This window comes from Daucus carota, chromosome 2 (genome assembly GCF_001625215.2).
Source record: "Daucus carota subsp. sativus chromosome 2, DH1 v3.0, whole genome shotgun sequence".
Lineage (NCBI taxonomy): Eukaryota > Viridiplantae > Streptophyta > Magnoliopsida > Apiales > Apiaceae > Daucus > Daucus carota.
In genome coordinates, this window is record NC_030382.2 from 33,541,191 (window position 1) to 33,567,070 (window position 25,880).

At 36.3% G+C, this 25,880-nt stretch overlaps 1 protein-coding gene and 1 long non-coding RNA gene across 2 annotated transcripts in view; one reads left to right on the top strand and one right to left on the bottom strand.

Annotated features, from left to right (window-relative positions):
* Positions 1 to 523: 523 nt before the first annotated feature.
* Positions 524 to 1,026, bottom strand: LOC108207402 (two-component response regulator 24). Its single transcript, XM_017377852.1, has 2 exons — positions 805 to 1,026; positions 524 to 700 (listed from the first exon to the last, which is right to left on the bottom strand). The coding sequence occupies exons 1-2, from the start codon at positions 1,024 to 1,026 to the stop codon at positions 524 to 526; spliced, it is 399 nt and encodes a 132-aa protein (XP_017233341.1).
* Positions 1,027 to 3,427: 2,401 nt separating this feature from the next.
* Positions 3,428 to 25,880, top strand: part of LOC135150615 (uncharacterized) — a 35,110-nt gene continuing 12,657 nt past the window's right edge. Inside the window, exon 1 of the long non-coding RNA XR_010288816.1 lies at positions 3,428 to 3,700. This is a non-coding gene — a long non-coding RNA (uncharacterized LOC135150615). The remainder of the gene's footprint in view (positions 3,701 to 25,880) is intronic.

Sequence of the window (25,880 nt, forward strand, 5' to 3'; positions counted from 1 at the left end):
AGCTTTTTGGACATGCTAATCATCGGCCCTGCTTATAGGTAATTTTTATGGAATACGCCCCATTTATATAACAATAAACCATTTATATGACATTTCGTCAAAAAAAGAAAAAACCCATTTATATGACACCTGATCGAAAGTTTCATAACTTATCATAGATGTTTTTTTACACTCACAAAGCACCAACTAATACATATTTAAAAGATCCTCACATCTCAAATATATGGAACGTTAAAAACATATTTGTTATGTCCCATCTAATACATATTTAAAAGAGCCATAAGTATTAGATGGGACATAACAAATATGTTTTTAACGTTCCATATATTTGAGATGTGAGGATCTTTTAAATATTTTAATGTTCCTTTTATTTTAATGTAATTTTTGCAACTAAATTATAACATCATAAGTACACACACACACACACACACAGATATATATATTAATATTATTATAAGTAACTAAATACAAGAATTTATTTATCATTGTTGTAATATATGTTGCATTTTGGATTCTTATGTGTCTAGATATTGTAGTTGCTTTGAAGGGCTTGACGAACAGATATGATGATCTCCTCTGTTAGGGGCTTCTCATAAACACGATCCACACCAGCTTGTATAGGATCATCCCTGAGATCAATTGGACAATCTATTCCAACAATCATGGTTGTCACTCCCATTGCTCGCAATTCTCTAGTAGCCTATAATGAAATGATTTATTATTATTATAATAAAAATAATATTTGAGTTTTATGTAGACTACTGTTATATATATACATACACTTATAATAACAACTTTACTAACCTCGAAACCGTTCATAACCGGCATCACCAAATCCATGAAAATGACATCAAACTGTTCCCCAGAACGAATAAGATCAACCGCTTCCCTACCGTTTTCAACAGTATAAGTTTCAAAATCATTCCTCGTAAGGTATGCATCATGAATCATCCTGCAGACACGACTATCATCAACTACCAGCGCAGATAGTCTCTTTTTCTTGGAGCTTTCAATCTTCTTAGCCATGTATTGCTCCCTTTAAAATATAATCCATCTTTAGTTTCTTTCAATACATAAATACCATCACAAATTAATACAAATAGAATGCTTTGAAAAGCGATAAAATCGATATCATGTTAGACTTACAACTATTTTTTATCATATTATTAATAAAAATGAAATACTCCCTTACACCATCATACATCAATTACAACAACAATGATGCTTTTTAATAAAAGAGAGTGAAATATAAAGTAACTAGATCCACAATATTTTCAATGTGAAGGTCATTGAATAATTATATATATAATTTGATATGAGCTTAAATTTCATGACCATCAATTGGCTAGCGTGGAAGAAACAGATTATATTACCTTTAACGCACTACTTTAAAATTGATTGTATTGAGCAATGACAGTCACAATGAACGCAATACCCTTTATATAATCTTCCAGATAACTTTTGGATTCTTTGATATGATGATATATTACTGATATAGATATAATATTATCTACTGAGATTTCATAGTGAACGGTTTCATAAATGAAACCGTATATTTTAGATTTTTTTAAATATGCAAAGCTTACGTAAATATAAGTTGTGAATATAAATTTATGAATTTATTTAAATATTAGGATGTCTAAGTTTAATGGTAAATCTAGGATATATAATTTTTTTCATAATCATTTTGTATAATATAATAATCTAAGTTTTCACATTGTGTACGCGGTAAATCGTAAGCCATTTGTATAGTCTAATGATATCTTAAGTTCAAGAATCGTTTTAAAAATGTGGCTTCATGTAATGCCCCAAACTTGTATCATATTTGAGCTGTCATGGCAACAAGCATTTTGTCCATATAAATCACAACATTTAAATAATAATAATACTAATAATAATAATAGTAATAATAATAATGATGATGATAATAATAACAATGATATCAATGGAGAACCACTCCATGGATCAAAACCATACTACTCATCATTCTACTATAATAACTATATAAATACAAGCCATAATGATTATGCTAGTTGTTAGGCCTTAAACCACTATCGAATGGGTTTGAATATAATGGATACAATCAAATTCGAAATATAGAACAAACACAATGTAAATCAAAACTTAGTTTTTATTGAATGATAAAAACTATTACAATAGAAATAAACTCCTCTCTCAAAGATGTGTGAATATTAGTGTCAGGTTACTTACAAAGATATTTATTGTGATCGATACCTATATTGTAAACCCATTTGTGCTTATATACTGCATAATTACAATCAATCATCTAAGTGATAAATATAAATCAACTGCATAAAATATATCAGTTAGTAATTCAGTATCAATCTACTGTATTCCTAAGTTGTGACCAATCTACTCCTGAAAACCAGTTTTGACAAACTTTAAAGAATATGCTCTATCTCTGATATCCTAAGGTTCTCACAAACTCTTATCTTCATAGAAACTTTGAGGGCAAATCCTGATAACAAAATCTGATATCATCAAATGCATTTCACGTTCTACTTTTTTTACCTCTGTCCTCTTCGTCTGCCTCTGCTGTAATGACCCGGATTTTTAAAAATATTTTTATTAGTATTAAAAGTGATTTTCTTCAAAGAAGGGAATAAGATTTAATATTTTATTCCAGTTTAATGAGTTTTCAAAGTTTTATATTTAAACCCCGGGTTATTGTGTTATTTATAAATAATGGTATTTTCAAAACTGATTTTCAAATATTGTTTTGAAAATTCTGTATGAATATTATGTGAATATATGTGTTATGTGATTAAGTGGTGTTGGTGGAATTGATTGTTAATTAATTGTGGTTAATAACGAATATTATATGATTAATATATGAATTTTTGTGAATATTGTACTATCTGGTTTATTTAATTGACCGCTCATATGTGCTCGGATTTGAGATATTTCAATTTCTATATGATCAGGAGAAAATATAGTTTATTTGGATATTTTCATATCGATTTATGGAATGTTAGATGATTTTATAATCGATTTACGGATTTAATTGCGTATATTTATATTTATATATTAATTATTTGATTTCCGTAAAACCGTCCACTCGTAACGGGGTAGCAAATTTTCTTCCCGGAAGTTTCAACAAAACTCACCTTTAGCCTAATTTGAATATTCCGGACATTTTTCGTGTTTTGACTTTTTCGATCCGGAGTACGGTTTTCCCCGGAGTCGGTCCGACGGAGTTTTGCGGGTATCTTAATTGTTGATAATTATCTAGTTTGTCTCGATATACGTGAAAGCTAGATATTTTGATTATTATATTACTTTTTATCATAATACGTGCAAATGGGACCCGCAGACTAATCATTGCTTTTAAAAGTCCCGTTTTGATGATTATCTCGAAAACCGGTACCGATTGGACCCCGCTTTATTAATATAAAGCTATTAAATATCGTATTTTCATGTCATAAACGATCCAAAGGGGTACCAATTATTTGTAAATATAAATAGACCTTTCTAAACCTTATTTTCAACCGTAAAATCATTTCACCAGTTTCTCTGCACGAATACCGAGAGAAACCGAGCGGTGTTCTTCGTGTTCTTCATAATCAAACGAAGATTTGAAGGCGTTATTGGAGTCAGAATCAAGCGTGCGAATAGTCAAATCGAAGGTATCGAAGAGTAGAACCTATATCTGCAATCAAAACCAACATGAGATTCACAGGTAGGGAGGAATTGGGGTTTTAAAATTCAAATTTATATGATTTTAATTATGAATTTTTGCAAACGATTCCGTTTATGTGATTTGATGATGCCATGTTGTAGAGCGTGTTTTTCTCGTCGTTTTGGTATATTATATGTTGAATTTGGAGTTCGGAATCATATAGAGAAGTTAGTTTGATTCTTGGTTGAGTGTTCTTCGTGTTCTTGAATATTTTTAATTGAAATTTGTGGGTTTACAATCGGTGGCTTCTGGGCAAAATCAGAGGCTACTAGCATGTTCTATAGGAATCAAGGAATCGTTTAATGACTTTAAGGTAGACGAACGAGTTGTGTAGGGCGTCGCCGGAGTTCTTGAAGAACTCGACGGTGGCTGTTTTTCCGGACAAAAATCCGGCTGAATAAACGATGAATAGGCTGATTTGAGGTTGTGAAATGGTTTCTGCTAACTAGGAGGAGTGATCTGCACGTTTTGAGCGTGTTCTGGGCCGGAAAACGCCTCCGTCGACGTTTCCGGCGAGTCTGGGGGCGGCGACGGCAAAAATTGCTGTTTAGTCCCCAGAGTTTTGAAGGTGATCAAGTGTTTGTACTTAGGTTTTGAAATTTACGAGTTACCCCCTGTAACTTCCTAAAGTTACAGTTTAAACCCTGGAAGAAAACTTTCAAAAGTTTACAAAATAAACCTTTTGATTTAATATTCTAAAATTGTTTTATTTAATTATTTTAAATTCCAAAAATAGTTTTTAATTATTTCTTTATTCAAAAATAAATCTAAATTAGTTTATTAATTAATTTTAATTAGTAATTAATTATTTTAATTGGTCAATTAATTTAAATATTAATTGATTAATTATTTTAATTAATTATTAATTGATTTTAATTGATTAATTAATTGGATTTAATTAATCCTTTTTGATTTAAAAATTCCGAAAAATAGTTTCGAGCTTTAAAATATTTTTCCAAATTATTTTCAAGGCTCGATAATTGTTTATGAATGATTTCAAGTCCAATTTCAAGTATTTGGGACTTGATTATTTATCCGAAAAGTGATTCTTTTATCGATTTTAATTCCGAAAAATGTCTAAAAATTCCAGAAAATTCCCGAAAAATCATTTTTAATGCAAGAGTTGATTTGATATCAATTGGGGTGGGAAACCTTATGTGTAATGTGTTGTCTGCTATCTGTTTGATGTGTTATGTGCCGATAGAGGAGTTAGAAAACGGTTTTGATCATAACTTTTGATCCGTAAGTCGGAATCAAGTGAAACGAAAGTGAGACAGAAGCTTATAAAGTCTAGTTTGATATGACATAATATTATGATGGAGTCGAGAATCTGAATAATTTCTGTTAAATGTGCAAAATGTGATTATATGTTATTTGGTTGCTATTAACTAATGACTACGTGATATACATGTTTATTCATGATAGTATATGCGTGTGATAAATGATTTGGATGACATAGTGTCGTGAGTTGATTGATATTGGATAAGAATATATGGATTATAGTTATTGGATTTTGTTGGTTGATTAATGATTGAGATAGGATAACAGGTGGTGTTAGGTCCAGATACGATTGTAGAAGGGGGGGTTGAATACAATCGTCACAAAATAATCGCGGCGGAATAATCTGATTGGAGTTTAACTTGTTAATCAGATTTAAATTAATTAATATAACAATTTTTAAGTCGTTATATAATTAATATGGTTCGTTTTAAAGTCCACTGGTTCGTAGAATAAATTCGACAGGAAGTATTCTAACTTAGCGGATTAAAACAACCGAGTGATCAAAGCACAGAAAACTGTGGATTAAACAATAGCAAGTTTAGCACAACTTGAAAGCTTTACAATGCAATGAACATTGAACAAATGAAGTGGTGAAGCCATATATATAGGCAAACCATTGAACTTGTATGACAAAGCAAGGCATGACAACCCTTAGGAAGCTCTATGACAATTACACAAGTGCTATGACAAAAGGTATGACAATTACAAGCATTGTCATGGCACAAATGAGAAGGTATGACAATCTAAGGGAAGGTATGACAATCAGAATGACAATCAGTGGGAAGGTATGACAATTACAAGCATTGTCATGCTGATTTTGAATAGGTATGACATCCGTATGACAAACGGTATGACAAACATGGGAAGGTATGACAATCGAACCTTGGAGGCTAAGTCATCAGGTGGTATGACAAACGGTATGACAAACGGTATGACAAACGGTATGACAAACGGTATGACAAACGGTATGACAAACGGTATGACAAACCAAGGCATTGTCATACCTTGTGACTTCGGTATGACAATGATCCATTGTCATACCTAAGTCATTCGGTATGACAAACCTTTGGTTTGTCATGCCTCCTGACTTAGGCAGTTGGCAAAGTGCGGTATGACAATCAAATAGATTGTCATACCGTGCTCAAAAACCATATAAAATGCATTTTCTTATATATAATTAATCCAATAATTATCCACTTAATTATATTAATTATATAAATTCATAAATTAAATTAATTCGAGTGTGAATTAATTTAATAAATAAATTACATAACTTATATAATTATTTTGAGATGTGAATTAATTAAAAGAATAATTATATTGAGCACAACTTCAGTAGCAGGTCTTCTGTCTTCCTTTAAACGATCTGATTCTTTGTCTTGATTGAACGACCACCTATTGTTGATGCAGAATAATTAATCGGAGTAGCTGACACACAAATGTACTGTCTGGTTCATCTGTATCTAGCTGAATCAAATATTCTTTATCAATTAAACATTTGTGAAGTGGCTTGTTCATCGAGTCTTTGTCTTCGTAGTTCTTCTTCATAAGTAGGAATAGTTTGGAATCTTCTGAATAAATAAAGTATTAAAACTTTATACCTTCTGGACTTCTGGACGTGCTACAAAATATTATTTGTACACTGAGGCTTGAACATATTAATGAACTTCTTTCAGTGGTGTGCAGCAGCATCCTGAAATTCTTCAGACATATGATTTTAATAAATCACTTGACGTTCTTCGTACGGATTCCTTCAATAGTGCTTGCTAATTTACTTTCTTTCTTATCAGAGTTGAGTTGATACTCTTAAATACAAATAGGCTTAACATATGCCTTTCAATCTCCCCCTATTTGTTTGTTAACATAACATGCAAATTATCGAGAGGATAACTCAACTAACTGATAAGACAAAGGATTAAACATGAATTGTAAATAGCAAAAAGTTTCTGGTATTTCATTAAACATTCACCAGAATTCAAACAAGTACATTAGATTACATAAGGATGTTCTTACTGAACATATATTACAAATTCCTTAACAAATCTAAAGATCAACTTCTCCTTCTTCGATATCTGAACTGTGAAGGACAGGAGTTGATGGTTCTTCTCTGGATGGCACTTCTGATGTAGTGGACTCACCACGCTTCTTACGTTCTCGTGCCAGAGCCAGTTGATGTAACACTTCCAACTCTACAGGGTCTTCCTGGAAGTCTGATGGCTGAGCCTTTGTAACATTCTTCATCCTCCGGAAATATTGAGAAATATTCCTTCGGGTGCAGTAAGCTAGAATCACATCATCAGCATCAGACTTGGCTTTAGAAGCGAAGCCCTTGGTTCGAAGTAGAGTGGATGCTAGAGCCAGTTGCTTAGCAGGATACTTTGATAAAGCCTCTTCATTCAGATAGACAGTGCTTAAGAGCTCCTTGTGAACGAACTTTACACAATATGGATTCTTGACAACCTGTGGACTGTTGAAGACAGCACAATCCAACAGCTTATCACGAAGGAGTTCGTTCAGGTTGGAGCATCGCTTTACCTTATTGCGAAGTACCCAGAGCTCAGACACAGAGAATGATTTAAGAAATTCAACAGATAACCTGAATGAACCATTTCTCCGTGTATATACAATCAGCTCCCACTGTTCTAGCAAGTTATTGACTCCAACAGTCAAGTAATCAATTTCTAAAGCGAAGGCATGCATAAAGATATCCTCGTCAGGGTTTACCTCTCGAAGATCGTAGATCAGAGATAAGAACTTTCTGTCATTAAAAGACTCCCTTTGAGGTCCATTGAAAATCCTCTTTGCGATGTCCCAGCTTTTTCCAACTTTCCTTCTAATATCAAGATTCTTCTGCTTGCACGCAGCATCATAGATTTTCTGCTTCTCTATCTTGATTTGCTCTTCAGTTATCAACTTGTCCTCTAGAAGTTTCTGGTAATCTCGAAGCTTACGCTTCCTAGCTTCATTCTCAGCTTTAAACTTCCGGACATTTTCTTCGTGTTCAGGATCAACAGGTTCTTCATCTTGGAATAAATAGTTCTCCTCAAATTTACCTTCTTCCTCTGCTTGACGGTAAGTAGCATCGAAGACGTCATCATCATCCATGTCTTGTGGAAAATCATCATAATTATCAGAATTGAAGACATCCTCAGATTGATGTAACGGCTCCTTGCCTTTTGACTTTCCAGAAGTGTCAGGGGCAGATTCAGAAGTATTCCCTTTATTGCTTTGATTTGAACTATTTCCCTTGTCACCTTTGTCTCCATCTCCTCCTCTATCTCTTCTATTCTCCCCCTTAGTTGAGGGATCCTCTCTGGAGGTATCAGCATCTGACTTTGAGTTCCTGAGGAGTTGATCCAGCTTTCTGTCGATATCATCAAATTTTGACATATACAGTGCATGATTAGATCTCATCTCGACAGTCAACACATGAATTTCTCCTTTAAGCTCATCCCTGGAAGAACTGGATGGGCTTTCATCAGCTTTCTTCTCTAGGGTCACCAACTGTGCACCCTTTAGCCTCTCATTTTCAGCTATCATCCGGGCTAATTCAGCTCTAAGCTTAGACATTTGTTCCTCAAACAGAGCCGGGTCAGTGTGTGCACTCACCTCACGTACACTCATAGTTGTTTCACTAGCCTCACGTGCATGTGTATCGCTCAGTGTTTGCCTTTCATCACTCATTGTTTGCACTCTTCCAGCTGTACCTGTATAAACTACCAATGCCCCCTGAGATGGGTTCAAAGGTAGTGGAGGAACAAACTGTCCTCCGGAAGCCTGTGAGGGCAAGTTTACTTGCACGTTGCCAAGTACCGCCTGATCAGAAAAGAAAGTTTGATCAGAAAAGTTTTCATACATGATAAACTGGTTTTGAAAATCTGTGCAATCAGTAAACATAGTAACCTGTGAATTTGTTTGGTCTTGCACTAGCGTGAGTGCTAGCGCAGTGCTTGACTCTGTACAGGGTACCGTGGCAGAGCGGTCAACTTCAATGGCTTCACTCTGTTGAGAGAATGAGTCCAGAGACTGTTTCATTGCCTGTTCCAAGTCCAAGCCTTTTTGGGAAGGCAAGGATGAGGCTGCAGATGTCTCCAGGGCTTCCAACCTAGGCTTCTTAATGGAAGACAGAGCTGCGGGTTGACTCGTTAAACTACTCGAACTCCGTTTCCTCGCAACTTTACGAACAGGTTGCATTGAAGTGTTGGTTGATGTGTTTGGAGAAACGAATATTTGTTGAAGAGAATCTTCAGCTAGGTTATGAACCTGTGTGTTGTCAGGTTCATTGCTGGTAGGCTGGAAAACAAAATCAATGTCACCAACAAAATCTGATACATCAACATTAAAATTAGACGAGAAGTCAGAAAGTACCTGAGCTACCTGTAGGTCCTGTCGAAAGGACTGCAACTCTGGATTTGATGTTGAGTCAGCAGGTAAAGGTTGGGATGTTGATTGTGTTTGTGGTATATAGTGGGTGTGTTGTTGTTGTGGTAGAGGTTCAGATGAAGACGGTTGAGCTTCGAAGAAGTTGTATTCCTGAGGTTCGTCTTCAAATGATTGTGATTGATGTGTTTGATGTAGAGGGGAATGGTGTGGTGATTGGTAAGGAGATTGATGTGGTGATTGATATGGTGATTGGTGTGGTGAATGGTGTTGTTGTGGTTGTTGCATTTGATCTGCTCCATCAGGTATGGAGTCACTATTAGTGGAAGATTCTCATATTTTCTTTTGTTTGTCAGAGCTTTCATCAACTTCGTACAGACACGCTGAGTTGGTGCAATTGGAGAGTTGAAGTATGAATTCTTCTCAGCGTCCGTCATCTTATCATTCAAAAACAGCATTAAGAACCGAGGGTAAAAACAGACAACCCTGGGATTCTGTGCAACGGATCGACTACTGAGAGGTCCCAACTTCTTTAGAATCGACTGAAGAATCAACTTGCCAAAGTTGATTCGTCGATTGTGAACAATGCAGAATCCAATGATTTGAAGAAGGGAAGATATGATATTGAAGTTACTTCGAGTGGTTGGGGAAAAGACCTTTGCCAGTGTATCGAAGAATAAATCCCACTCAGGTTTCAAGTTCCCTTTCAGCATTCTTGGTAGATGTATCTCTCCCTGATAAAGAATGGTCTGAAAGAATTGAGTAATTTCAGCATCTGTCGGAATCTCAGCAAAGTTGTTTCGGGGAAACCCAAGAATTCTGTTGACATCATCTACTGAAATGGTAATGCTCCGACCTCCAGTAATATTTCCCGAAACCCTGTAGCTGTCCAAGAGAGTGGTATTGAGTGCAGAGGAGTAGAAGTCTTGAAGTGGACGAATCTGTAAATCAGCATGAGCAGTGATGGCCGTGCTGACTAAACTTTGACTATTCAGAAACCTCACCCAAGGTCTGAATCTCTCTAAGCTGGAATCAGGGTCCAAATACCCGTTGTAGTTGGTCTCACCGATAACAAATTGGCCAGCCATTTTATAATTAAAAATTGAATTAGACGAGAATTTTTCAAATAAAATGTTAATTCTCAAATTTCTCGTAAATTTCAATTAATAATTAATTAACAATTAACCAATTAATTAATAATTCGAATTAATTGATTAAACTCGAATTAAAAATTAATTAAATTGTAAATAGCCAATTTAATTCCACAATATCCAACAAAGTCCCAAAGTTCACCAATAATCCAAACAAGTCCTACTATTCTCGAAAAACCCTTCAAAATTCGAACTAAAAGTCGAAAAGCCCCAACCTCCAAATCTGTTAAACACTTCGAAATGCAGATGGGAAACTCAAGGGATGATCACAACAAAGATTTGAAGGCCACAAACGAGCACAAATCGCGTGTAAACAGCCTCGAAATCGTGAAATAAGGGTTTGAAATTCTCTCGAAATTTTGGCAGAATAACGGCTCAGAATACGATTAATTAGCAACCAGCAAGCAATAAACGCTTGAAAAGATAGTAACCAGCAAGTTTATAACGAGAAAACTTGAAAAACTCGGCGAAGAAACAATGGCGATATATATATATATACGACTGTGTGTGTATATCGCGAGTGAAGGTGAAGTGGTACAGTGGTATGACAAAAGAGGTTATGTCATATTGGTTGTTTTGACTTCGGTATGACAATCAAAATGATTGTCATACCGAGGTTTAAACGGGTTGGTGAGGGTTTAAAAGAACTCGGTATGACAATTGATTAAATTGTCATACCGAGTTTCATAAAGCGTATGAAACACACAACTTACCTTAATATGACATATGACTCATTGTCATACCGAGAAACTCAAAACAGGCACTCAGACTCGGTATGACAATCTTTCAGATTGTCATGCCGAGTTAAATAAAATTAAGAACAGAAATATATGCAAATATTATGATTTTTGATTTTCTTTTGAAATAAAACCTTTTTACACATAAAATCAAAAACCTAATATAAATAAAATCTAGAATATTACACAAATATTTTGTAAAATTCAACTTTAATTAAATATAAATATTTATGAATTTAACTTTAATTCATTAAAATGAATTAACTTAAAAACTAATATTTATGCTTAATTAATTTTGAAAAATACAAAATAGAAACAAATAATTATCTAAATGCTTGAAAAATAATACAGGGGAGTATGCAGCACTTAGAAAATTAACAGAGACATATATGAACATGCATAATTACACAGAAAATTATCAGATAATTTACAAACAATTATATAAAATCTAATAAAATACATATAATTACACAGAAAATTCACAAAAATATATAATAATATATAAAACAAATATATAAAATATACAAAGAGAATCATGGCATATTTAACATCCCTAGCTCACAAACCAACTTAGAGAAAGTGGATTCATCAAGTGGTTTAGTGAAGATGTCAGCAATTTGATCAGCCGTGGGTACAAAATGTAACACCACAGTTCCATTCATGACATGTTCTCGAATAAAATGATACCTGATATCTATGTGCTTGGTCCTGGAGTGTTGCACTGGATTGTTTGAAATGGCTATGGCACTGGTATTGTCACAAAATATTGGAATTTTGTCGACAGAAATACCATAATCATTTAATTGGTTTCTGATCCAGAGAATCTGAGCACAGCAACTGCCAGCAGCTATGTACTCAGCTTCAGCAGTAGAAGTAGACACTGAGTGTTGCTTCTTGCTGTACCAGGAAACCAACCGACGTCCTAGAAATTGACAGCTTCCAGACGTACTCTTTCTATCAATCCTGCAACCTGCATAATCAGAATCTGTATAGCCGGTTAAGTCAAAACCAGTATTCTTAGGGTACCAAATACCTAAACCAGGTGTACCCTTAAGATATCTAAAGATTCTTTTGACGGCTATAAGATGTGATTCCTTAGGATCAGCCTGAAACCTAGCACATAAACATGTTGCAAACATGATATCTGGTCTGCTTGCAGTAAGATAAAGTAATGAGCCAATCATACCTCGATAGCTTGTAATATCAACTTTCTTACCAGATTTATCCTGGTCAAGCTTTGTGGCAGTGGCCATGGGTGTCTTTGCCGGAGAAGAGTCTTCTAAATTGAACTTTCTTAGAAGATCTCTGACATACTTTGATTGGCAAATGAATATTCCATCTTCCTTTTGGCTTACTTGAAGACCAAGGAAGTAGGACAGTTCACCCATCATACTCATCTCATAATTACTCTGCATTAACTTAGCAAATCTCTTGCACAAGTTATCGTTAGTAGAACCAAATATAATATCATCAACATATATTTGAACAAATATCATCTCATTATCATGCAATTTGTAAAAGAGAGTTTTGTCTATGACACCTCTAGTAAATTTATTTTCAATCAAAAATTCAGAGAGGGTGTCATACCATGTTCTTGGTGACTGCTTGAGTCCATAGACAGCTTTGAATAGGAAGTACACAAAATCAGCAAACTCTGGATTTTCAAAGCCAGGGGGCTGTTCCAGATATACTTCTTCTTCCAGCTTTCCATTCAGAAATGCACTTTTCACATCCATCTGATAAACTTTGAAGTTGGAGTGTGCAGCAAATGCAAGAAATATTCTGATGGCTTCAAGACGAGCAACTGGAGCATAGGTTTCATCATAATCAATTCCTTCTTCCTGAGAATAACCTTTTGCAACCAGTCTGGCTTTATTTCTCACAACAATGCCATCACCATCTAACTTGTTACGGAAGACCCATCTAGCTCCAATAGTAGATTTTCCTTTTGGTCTTGGAACCAGGGCCCAGACTTCTTGTCTCTCAAATTGATTGAGTTCTTCTTGCATGGCAAGAACCCAATCAGGATCAGCAAGTGCTTCTTCTATTTTCTTTGGTTCTAGTTGAGATAGAAATCCAGAAAATAAACATTCATTTGTCGTAGCACTTCTAGTCCTTACACCAACATCAGGATCACCAATAATCAGATCAAAGGGATGATCTCTGCTCCAAATCCTTTCCCTTGGAAGTTGTGTCCTTGATGATTCAGCAGTATCATCATTAGGCTGATGTGTGTGACTAGTTGATCCACCAGCTCCCCCTGAGCTGTTGCCAGGTTGACTTGATGATCCACCACTAGCATTAGTGGAATCTCCAGCATTATTGCCATTTCCTCCACCATTGCCTGGATCATTATCATTGTTGTCATCACCTGTTGCAACCTCAGGTGGCACATCATCATCTGAATCAGAATCTGGATAGTTATCAAACTTCAGAGATTCAGATGGATCAGCAGATTGTAAACTTGGTAGTTTAGTGTCATCAAATGTTACATTGACACTAACTTTCACTGACAGAGTATCAATTACAAAAACTCTATAAGCATTGTTTGTATAACCAACAAAAATTGCTTCAGATGCCTTTGGCTCAAACTTGTTCAAGTTCTCTTCACCATCTTTGAGAACATAACACTTGGTTCCAAATACATGAAGATGTTTGACATAAGGCTTCTTGTTGTTATACAGATGAAATGGAGTTTTCATATGATCCTTGTTGATCAAAGTTCTATTCTGGGTGTAGCAGGCAGTAGACACAGCTTCAGCCCAAAAGTACAGTGGAAGCTTTGCTTCAGCAATCATAGTCCTTGCAGCTTCGATCAGTGTACGATTCTTTCTTTCGACGACTCCATTCTGCTGTGGAGTCCTTGGTGCTGAATACTGCCTTCTAATTCCCTTTTCAGAGTAAAAGTTGATTAGAGTTTGATTCTTGAATTCTGTGCCATTGTCTGACCTTACAGCTTTGACTGGCACACCTTTATCCAATTCAACTAACTTTATATGATCAATCACTGTCAACGGGGTTTCATCCTTAGAAGCCAGGAAGTAAACCCAAGTAAATTTCGAGAAGTCATCCACAATGACTAAGGCATATCTTCCTCCATCAATAGATGCAACATTCACAGGGCCAAACAATCCATATGCAACAAATGAAGTGGATCTGTAATGGTATTGATGGTTTTGCCTTTGTGAGATGCTCTCTTCGCTTTTCCTTTCTGACAAGCTTCACAAAGATCATCAGTTGAGAATTCCAGGGAAGGCAAACCTCTCACTAGATCTCTCTTGACTAGAGAGTTCATGGTTTTGAAGTTGAGGTGTGAGAGTTTCTTATGCCATAACCAACTATCTTCAGCAGACGCTTTGGCGTAGAAACAGTGAACTTCGTTTCCAGGTCCTGAAGACAAATCAGCTACGAATATATTGCCTTTCCTTATGCCACATAGTGAAGGACGCTTATCCTTGATATGTTTAATGATACATATCTCCTTTTCAAAATGAACATAATATCCTTTGTCACAGAATTGACTGACACTCAGGAGATTATGTTGAAAGTCTGGGTCCAACTCGGAAGGTATCGAGAGTTAGAACCGATATCTGCCATCCAAACAAATGAGTGTCACAGGTAGGGAGGAATTGGGGTTTTAAAATTCAAATTATATGTTTTTTAATTATGAATTTTTGCAAACGATTCCGTTTATTTGATTTGATGATGCCATGTTGTAGAGCGTGTTTGTTCTTCTCGTTCTGTGTTTTGGTATATTTATGTTGGAATTTGGAGTTCGGAATCATATAGGAAGTTAGTTTGATTCTGGTTGAGTGTTTCTTCTGTTCTTGAATATTTTAAGTGAAATGGTGGGTTTACAATCGGTGGCTTCTGGGCAAAATCAGAGGGTACTAGCATGTTGTCTATAGGAATCAAGGATCGTTTATGACTTTAAGGTAGACGAACGAGTTGTGTAGGGCGTCGCCGGAGTTCTTGAAGAACTCGACGGGTGGTGTTTTCCGGACAAAACTCCGGCTGAATAAACGATGAATAGGCTGATTTGAGGGTTGAAATGGTTTCTGCTAACTAGGAGGAGTGATCTGGCACGTTTGAGCGTGTTCTGGGCCGGAAAACGCCCCGTCGACGTTTCCGGCGAGTCGGGGGGCGACGGCAAAAAATTGCTGTTTAGTCCCACGAGTTTTGAAGGTGATCAAGTGTTTTGTACTTAGGTTTTGAAATTTACGAGTTACCCCCCTGTAACTTCCTAAAGTTACAGTTTAAACCTCGAAAAAAACTTTCAAAAGTTTACAAAATAAACTTTTGATTAATATTCTAAAATTGTTTTAATTAAATTATTTTAAATTCAAAAAATAGTTTTAATTATTTCTTTATCAAAAATAAATCTAAATAGTTTATAATTAATTTAAATTAGTAATTAATTATTTTAATTGGTCATTAATTTAAATATAATTGATTAATTATTTTAATTAATTATTAATTGTTTAATGATATTAATTGGTATAATAATCCTTTTGATTTAAAAATTCCGAAAAATAGTTTCGAGCTTTAAAATATTTTCCTCCATTATTTTCAAGCTCGATAATTGTTTAGAATGATTTCAGTCCAATTCAAGTATTTGGGACTTGATTATTTATCCGAAAAGTGATTCTTTTATTCGATTTATTCCGAAAAATGTCTAAAATTCCAGAAAATTCCCGAAAATCATTTTTAATGCAAGAGTTGATTTGATATCATTGTGGGTGTGGAACCTTATGTGTAATGTGTTTGTCTGCATCTGTTTGATGTGTTATGTGCCGATAGAGGAGTTAGAAACGGTTTTGATCCATAACTTTGATCCGTAAGTCGGAATCAAGTGAAACGAAAGTGAGACAGAAGCTATAAAGTCTAGTTTGATATGACATAATATTATGATGGAGTCGAGAATCTGAATAATTTCTGTTAATGTGCAAAATGTGATTATATGTTATTTGGTTGCTATTAACTAATGACTACTTGATACATGTTTATTCATGATAGTATATGCGTGTGATAAATGATTTGGATGACATAGTGTCGTGAGTTGATTGATATGGATAAGAAATATGGATTATAGTTATGGATTTTGTTGGTTGATTATGATGAGATAGGATAACAGGTGGTGTTAGGTCCAGATACGATTGTTGAAGGGGGGGTTGAATACAATCGTCACAAAATAATCGCGGCGGAATAATCTGATTGGAGTTAACTTGTTAATCAGATTTAAATTATAATATAACAATTTTTAAGTCGTTATATAATTAAATGGTTCGTTTTAAAGTCCACTGGTTCGTAGAATAACTTCGACAGGAAGTATTCTAACTTAGCGGATTAAAACAACCGAGTGATCAAAGCACAGAAAACTGTGATAAACAATAGCAAGTTTAGCACAACTTGAAAGCTTTACAATGCAATGAACTGAACAAATGAAGTGGTGAAGCCATATATATAGGCAAACCATTGAACTTGTATGACAAAGCAAGGCATGACAACCCTTAGGAAGCTCTATGACAATTACCAAGTGCTATGACAAAAGTATGACAATTAACAGCATTGTCATGGCACAATGAGAAGGTATGACAATCTAAGAAGGTATGACAATCAGAATGACAATCAGTGGGAAGGTATGACAATTACAAGCATGTGCATGCTGATTTTGAATAGGTATGACATCCGTATGACAAACGGTATGACAAACATGGGAAGGTATGACAATCGAACCTTGGAGGCTAAGTCATCAGGTGGATGAACAAACGGTATGACAAACGGTATGACAAACGGTATGACAAACGGTAGGACAAACGGTATGACAAACGGTATGACAACCAAGGCTTGTCATACCTTGTGACTTCGGTATGACATGATCCATTGTCATACCTAAGTCATTCGGTATGACAAACCTTGGTTTGTCATGCCTCCGACTGATAGGCAGTTGGCAAAGTGCGGTATGACAATCAAATAGATGTCATACCGTGCTCAAAAACCATATAAAATGCATTTTCTTATATATAATTAATCCAAATATATCCACTTAAATTTTAATTATAAATTCATAAATAAATTATTCGAGTGGGAAATTTTAATAAATAAATTACATAACTATATAATTATTTTGAGATGTGAATTAATTAAAAGAATAATTATTGAGCACAATTCAGTAGCAGGCTTCTGTCTTCCTTTAAACGATCTGATTCTTTGTCTTGATTGAACGACCACCTATTGTTGAGGCAAATAATTAACGGAGTAGCTGACACACAATGTACTGTCTGGTTCATCTGTATCTAGCTGAATCAAATATTCTTTACAATTAAACATTTGTGAAGTGGCTTGTTCATCGAGTCTTGTCTTCGTAGTTCTTCTTCATAGTAGGAATGTTTGGAATCTTCTATAATAAAGTAACTTATACCTTCTGGACTCTGGACCGTGCTACAAAATATTATGTACCACTGAGGCGTTGAACATATTAATGAACTTCTTCAGTGGTGTGCAGCAGCATCCTGTTCTTCAGACATATGATTTTAATAATCACTTGACGTTCTTCGTACGGATTCCTTCAATATGGCTTGCTAATTACTTTCTTTCTTATCAGAGTTGAGTTGATACCTAAATACAATAGGCTTAACATATGCCTTTCAATCTCCCCCTATTTGTTTGTTAACATAACATGCAAATTATCGAGAGGATAACTCAACTAACTGATAAGACAAAGGATTAAACATGAATGTAATAGCAAAAAGTTTCTGGTATTTCATTAAACATTCACCAGAATTCAAACAAGTACAATTAGATTACATAAGGATGTTCTTACTGAACATATATACAAATTCCTTAACAAATCTAAAGATCAACTCTCCTTCTTCGATATCTGAACTGTGAAGGACAGAGTTGATGGTTCTTCTCTGGATGGCACTTCTGATGTAGTGGACTCACCACGCTTCTTACGTTTCTCCAGAGCCAGTTGATGTAACACTTCCAACTCTACAGGGTTCTCCTGGAAGTCTATGGCTGAGCCTTTGTAACATTCTTCATCCTCCGGAAATATTGAAAATATCCTTCGGGTGCAGTAAGCAGAATCACATCAATCACTCATCTGCTTTAGAAGCGAAGCCCTTGGTTCGAAGTAGAGTGGATGCTAGAGCCAGTTGCTTAGCAGGATACTTTGATAAAAGCCTCTTCATTCAGATAGACAGTGCTTAAGAGCTCCTTGTGAACGAACTTTACACAATATGGATTCTTGACAACCTGTGGACTGTTGAAGACAGCACAATCCAACAGCTTACACGAAGGAGTTCGTTCAGGTTGGAGCATCGCTTTACCTTATTGCGAAGTACCAGAGCTCAGACACAGAGAATGATTTAAGAAATTCAACACACAGATAACCTGAATGAACCATTTCTCCGTGTATATAATCACTCCCACTGTTCTAGCAAGTTATTGACTCCAACAGTCAAGTAATCAATTTCTAAAGCGAAGGCTGCATAAAGATATCCTCGTCAGGGTTTACCTCCTCGAAGATCGTAGATCAGAGATAAGAACTTTCTGTCATTAAAGACTCCCTTTGAGGCATTGAAAATCCCTTTGCGATGTCCCAGCTTTTTCCCAACTTTCTTCTAATATCAAGATTCTTCTGCTTGCACGCAGCATCATAGATTTTGCTTCTCTATCCTGATTTGCTCTTCATTATCAACTTGTCCTCTAGAAGTTTCTGGTAATCCGAAGCTTACGCTTCCTAGCTCATCTCAGCTTTAAAACTTCCGGACATTTTCTTCTTGTGTTCAGGATCAACGGTTCTTCATCTTGGAATAAATAGTTCTCCTCAAATTTACCTTCTTCCTCTGCTTGACGGTAAGTAGCATCGAAGACGTCATCATCATCCATGTCTTGTGGAAATCATCATAATTATCAGAATGAAGACATCCTCAGATTGATGTAACGGCTCCTTGCCTTGTTTGACTTTCCAGAAGTGTCAGGGGCAGATTCAGAAGTATTCCCTTTATTGCTTTGATTTAACTATTTCCCTTGTCACCTTTGTCTCCATCTCCTCCTCTATCTCTTCTATTCTCCCCCTTGTGAGGGATCCTCTCTGGAGGTATCAGCATCTGACTTGAGTTCCTGAGGAGTTGATCCACCTTTCTGTCGATATCATCAAATTTTGACATATACAGTGCATGATTAGATCTCATCTCGACAGTCAACACATGAATTCTCCTTTAGCTCATCCTGGAAGAAACTGGATGGGCTTCATCAGCTTTCTTCTCTAGGTCACCAACTGTGCACCCTTTAGCCTCTCATTTCAGCTATCATCCGGGCTAATTCAGCTCTAAGCTTAGACATTTGTTTCCTCAAACAGAGCCGGGTCAGTGTGTGCACTCACTCACGTACACCATAGTGTTTCACTAGCCTCAGCATGTGTATCGCTCAGTGTTTGCCTTCATCACTCATTGTTTGCACTCTTCCAGCTGTACCTGTATAAACTACAATGCCCCCTGAGATGGGTTCAAAGTAGTGGAGGAACAAACTGTCCTCCGGAAGCCTGTGAGGGCAAGTTTACTTCACGTTGCCAAGTACCGCCTGATCAGAAAAGAAAGTTTGATCAGAAAAGTTTTCATACATGATAAACTGGTTTTGAAATCTGTGCAATCAGTAAACATAGTAACCTGTGAATTTGTTTGGTCTTGCACTAGCGTGAGTGCTAGCGCAGTGCTTGACTCTGTACAGGGTACCGTGGCGAAGCGGTCAACTTCAATGGCTTCACTCTGTTGAGAGAATGAGTCCAGAGACTGTTTCATTGCCTGTTCCAAGTCCAAGCCTTTTTGGGGAGGGCAAGGATGAGCTGCAGATGGTCTCCAGGGCTTCCAACCTAGGCTTCTTAATGGAAGACAGAGCTGCGGGTTGACTCGTTAAACTACCGAACTCCGTTTCCTCGCAACTTACGAACAGGTTGCATTGAATGTTGGTTGATGTGTTTGGAGAAACGAATATTTGTTGAAAATCTTCAGCTAGGTTATAACGTGTTGTTGTCAGGTTCATTGCTGGTAGGCTGGAACAAAATCAATGTCACCAACAAAATCTGATACATCAACATTAAAATTAGACGAGAAGTCAGAAAGTACCTGAGCTACTGTAGGTCCTGTCGAAAGGACTGCAACTCTGGATTTGATGTTGAGTCAGCAGGTAAAGGTTGGGATGTTGATGTGTTTGTGGTATTAGTGGGTGTGGTTGTTGTTGTGGAAGAGGTTCAGATGAAGACGGTTGAGCTTCGAAGAATTGTATTCCTGAGGTTCGTCTTCAAATGATTGTGATTGATGTGTTTTGATGTAGAGGGAATGGGTGGTGATTGGTAAGGAGATTGATTGTGTGATTGATATGGTGATTGGTGTGGTGAATGGTGTTGTTGTGGTTGTGCATTTTGATCTGCCATCAGGTATGGAGTCACTATTAGTGGAAGATCTCATATTTTCTTTGTTTGTCAGAGCTTTCATCAACTTCGTACAGACACGCTGAGTTGGTGCAATTGGAGAGTTGAAGTATGAATTCTTCTCAGCGTCCGTCATCTTATCTCAAAAACAGCTTAAGAACCGAGGGTAAAAACAGACAACCCTGGGATTCTGTGCAACGGATCGACTACTGAGAGGTCCCAACTTCTTTAGAACGACTGAAGAATCAACTTGCCAAAGTTATTCGTCGATTGTGAACAACAGAATCCAATGATTTGAAGAAGGGAAGATTGATATTGAAGTTACTTCGAGTGGTTGGGGACAAGACCTTTGCCAGTGTATCGAAAAAAATCCCACTCAGGTTTCAAGTTCCCTTTCAGCATTCTTGGTAGATGTATCCTCCCTGATAAAGAATGGTCTGAAAGAATGAGTAATTTCAGCATCGTCGGAATCTCAGCAAAGTTGTTTGCGGGAAACCCAAGAATTCTGTTGACATCACTACGCGAATGATGCTCCGACCCCAGTAATATTCTCCCGAAACCCGGTAGCTGTCCAAAGAGTGGTATTGAGTGCAGAGGAGTAGAAGTCTTTGAAGTGGACGAATCTGTAAATCAGCATGAGCAGTGGATGGGCCGTGCTACTAAACTTTGACTATCAGAAACCTCCACCCAAGGCTGAATCTCTCTAAGCTGGAATCAGGGTCCAAATACCCGTGTAGTTGGTCTCACCGATAACAATGGGCCAGCCATTTTATTAAAAATTGAATTAGACAGAGTTTTCAAATAAAATGTTAATTCTCAAATTTCTCGTAAATTTCAATTATAATTAATTAACAATAACCAATTAATAATAATTCGAATTAATTGATTAACTCGAATTAAAAATTAATTAAATTGTAAATAGCCATTAATTCCACAATATCCAACAAAGTCCCAAGTTCACCAATAATCCAACAAGTCCTACTATTCTCGAAAACCCTTCAAAATTCGAACTAAAAGTCGAAAAGCCCCAACCTCCAAATCTTTGTTAAACACTTCGAAATGCAGATGGAAACTCAAGGGATGATCACAACAAAGATTTGAAGGCAACAAAGAGCACAAACGCGTGTAAACAGCCTCGAATCTGGAAATAAGGGTTTAAATTCTCTCGAAATTTTGCAGAATAACGGCTCAGAATACGATTAATTAGCAACCAGCAAGCAATAAACGCTTGAAAAGATAGTAACCAGCAAGTTATAACGAGAAAAACTTGAAAAACTCGGCGAAGAAACAATGGCGATATATATATATAGACGTGTGTGTATATCGCGAGTGAAGGTGAAGTGGTACAGTGGTATGACAAAAGAGGTTGTCATATTGGTTGTTTTGACTTCGGTATGACAATCAAAATGGTCATACCGAGGTTTAAACGGTTGGTGAGGGTTTAAAAGAACTCGGAATGACAATTGATTAAATGTCATACCGAGTTTCATAAAGCGTATGAAACACACAACTTACCTAATATGACATATGACTCATTGTCATACGAGAAACTCAAAACAGGCACCAGACTCGGTATGACAATCTTCAGATTGTCATGCCGAGTTAAATAAAATTAAACAGAAATATATGCAAATATTATGATTTTTGATTTTCTTTTGAAATAAAACCTTTTTACACATAAAATCAAAACCAATAAAATAAAATCTAGAATATTACACAAATATTTTGTAAATTCAACTTTAATAAATATATAAATATTTATGAATTAACTTAATTCATAAAATGAATTAACTTAAAAACAATATTTATGCTTAATTAATTTGAAAAATACAAAATAGAAACAAAAAATTATCTAAATGCTTGAAAATAATACAGGGGATATAGCAGCACTTAGAAAATTAACAGAGACATATATGAACATGCATAATTACACAGAAAATTATCAGATAATTTACAAACAATTATAAAAATCTAATAAAATACATATAATACACAGAAAATTCACAAAAATAATAATAATATATAAAACAAATATATAAAATATACAAAGAATCATGGCATATTTAACATCCCTAGCTCACAAACCAACTTAGAGAAAGTGGATCATCAAGTGGTTTAGTGAAGATGTCAGCAATGATCACCGTGGTACAAAAGTAACACCACAGTTCATTCATGACATGTTCTCAATAAATGATACCTGATATCTATGTGCTTGGTCCTGGAGTGTTGCCACTGGATTGTTTGAAATGGCTATGGCACTGGTTTGTCACAAAATATTGGAATTTTGTCGACAGAAATACATAATCATTTAATTGGTTTCTGATCCAGAGAATCTGAGCACAGCAACTGCAGCAGCTATGTACTCAGCTTCAGCAGTAGAAGTAGACACTGAGTGTTGCTTTTTGCTGACCAGGAACCAACCGACGCCAGAAATTGACAGCTTCCAGACGTACTCTTTCTATCAACCTGCAACCGCATATCAGAATCTGTATAGCCGGTTAAGTCAAAAACCAGTATCCTTAGGGTACCAAAATACCTAAACCAGGTGTACCCTTAAGATATCTAAAGATCTTTTGACGGCTATAAGATGTGATTCCTTAGGATCAGCCTGAAACCTAGCACATAAACATGGTGCAAACATGATATCTGGTCTGCTTGCAGTAAGATAAAGTAATGAGCCAATCATACCTCGATAGCTTGTAATATCAACTTCTTACCAGATTTATCCTGGTCAAGCTTGGTGTTGGCCATGGGTGTCTTTGCCGGAGAAGAGTCTTCTAAATTGAACTTTCTTAGAAGATCTCTGACATACTTTGATTGGCAAATGAATATCCATCTTCCTTTTGGCTACTTGAAGACCAAGAAGTAGGACAGGTCACCCACATACTCATCTCATAATACTCTGCATTAACTAGCAAATCTCTTGCACAAGTTATCGTTAGTAGAACCAAATATAATATCATCACAAATATTTGAACAAATATCATCTCATATCATGCAATTTGTGAAAGAGAGTTTTTCTATGACACCTCTAGTAAATTTATCAATCAAAATTCAGAGAGGGTGTCATACCATGTTCTTGGTGACTGCTTGAGTCCATAGACAGCTTGAATAGGAAGTACACAAAATCAGCAAACTCTGGATTTTCAAAGCCAGGGGGCGTTCCAGATATACTTCTTCTTCCAGCTTTCCATTCAGAAATGCACTTTCACATCCATCTGATAAACTTTGAAGTTGGAGTGTGCAGCAAATGCAAGAAATATCTGATGGCTTCAAGACGAGCAACTGGAGCATAGGTTTCATCATAATCAATTCCTTCCTGAGAATAACCTTTTGCAACCAGTCTGGCTTTATTTCTCACAACAATGCCACACCATCTAACTTGTTACGGAAGACCCATCAGCTCCAATAGTAGATTTCCTTTTGGTCTTGGAACCAGGGCCCAGACTTCTTGTCTCTCAAATTGATTGAGTTCTTCTTGCATGGCAAGAACCCAATCAGGATCAGCAAGTGCTTCTTCTTTATTTCTTGGTTCTAGTTGAGATAGAAATCCAGAAAATAAACATTCATTTGTCGTAGCACTTCTAGTCCTTACACCAACATCAGATCACCAAAACAGATCAAAGGGATGATCTCTGCTCCAAATCCTTTCCCTTGGAAGTTTGTGTCCTTTATGATTCACAGCATACATCATTAGGCTGATGTGTTGACTAGTTGATCCACCAGCTCCCCCTGAGCTGTTGCCAGGTTGACTTGATGATCCACCACTAGCATTAGTGGAATCTCCAGCATTATTGCCATTTCCCCACCATTGCCTGGATCATTATCATTGTTGTTCATCACACTGTTGCAACCTCAGGTGGCACATCACATCTGAATCAGAATCTGGATAGTTATCAAACTTCAGAGATTCAGATGGATCAGCAGATTGTAAACTTGTTAGTTTATGTTCATCAAATGTTACATTGACACTACTTTCACTGACAGAGTATCAATTACAAAAAATCTATAAGCATTGTTTGTATAACCAACAAAAATTGCTTCAGATGCCTTTGGCTCAACTGTTCAAGTTCTCTTCACATCTTTGAGAACATAACACTTGGTTCCAAATACATGAAGATGTTTGACATAAGGCTTCTTGTTGTTATACAGATGAAATGGAGTTTTCAATAGATCCTTGGGATCAAAGTCTATTCTGGGTGTAGCAGGCAGTAGACAACAGCTCAGCCCAAAAGTACATGGAAGCTTTGCTTCAGCAATCTAGTCCTTGCAGCTTCGAAGTGTACGATTCTCTTTCGACGATCCATTCTGCGGTGGAGTCCTTGGTGCTGAATACTCCTTCTAATTCCCTTTTCAGAGTAAAAGTTGATTAGAGTTTGATTCTTGAATTCTGTGCCATGTCTGACCTTACAGCTTTGACTGGCACACCTATCCAATTCAACTAACTTTATATGATCAATCACTGTCAACGGGTTCATCCTTAGAACCAGGAAGTAAACCCAAGTAAATTTCGAGAAGTCATCCACAATGACTAAGGCATATCTTCCTCCCTCCATCAATAGATGCAACATCACAGGCCACACAATCCATATGCAACAAATGAATGGATCTGTAATTATTGATGGTTTGCCTTTGGGATGCTCTCCTTCGCTTTTCCTTTCTGACAAGCTTCACAAAGATCATCAGTTGAGAATTCCAGGGAAGGCAAACCTCTCACTAGATCTCTCTTGACTAAGAGTTCATGGTTTTGTAAGTTGAGGTGTGAGAGTTTCTTATGCCATAACCAACTATCTCAGCAGACGCTTTGGCGTAGAAACAGTGAACTTCGTTTCCAGGTCCTGAAGACAAATCAGCTACAGAATATTGCCTTTCCTTATGCCACTAGTGAAGGACGCTTATCCTTGATATGTTTAATGATACATACTCCTTTTCAAAATGAACATAAATCCTTTGTCACAGAATTGACTGACACTCAGGAGATTATGTGAAGTCCTTCAACTATGCATATCTTCTATGATGATCCTTCCAATTTTGTACTGCCATACCCCACAGTACGACCTTTGCTATTAACATCCTCTCAAAACAACAACGGACACACACACACACATGATACATACAGCAAAGGTCGGACGTGGGATATGCGAAGTACAAAATTGGAAGGAATCATCATAGAAGATAGTGCTAGTTGGAAGGACTTC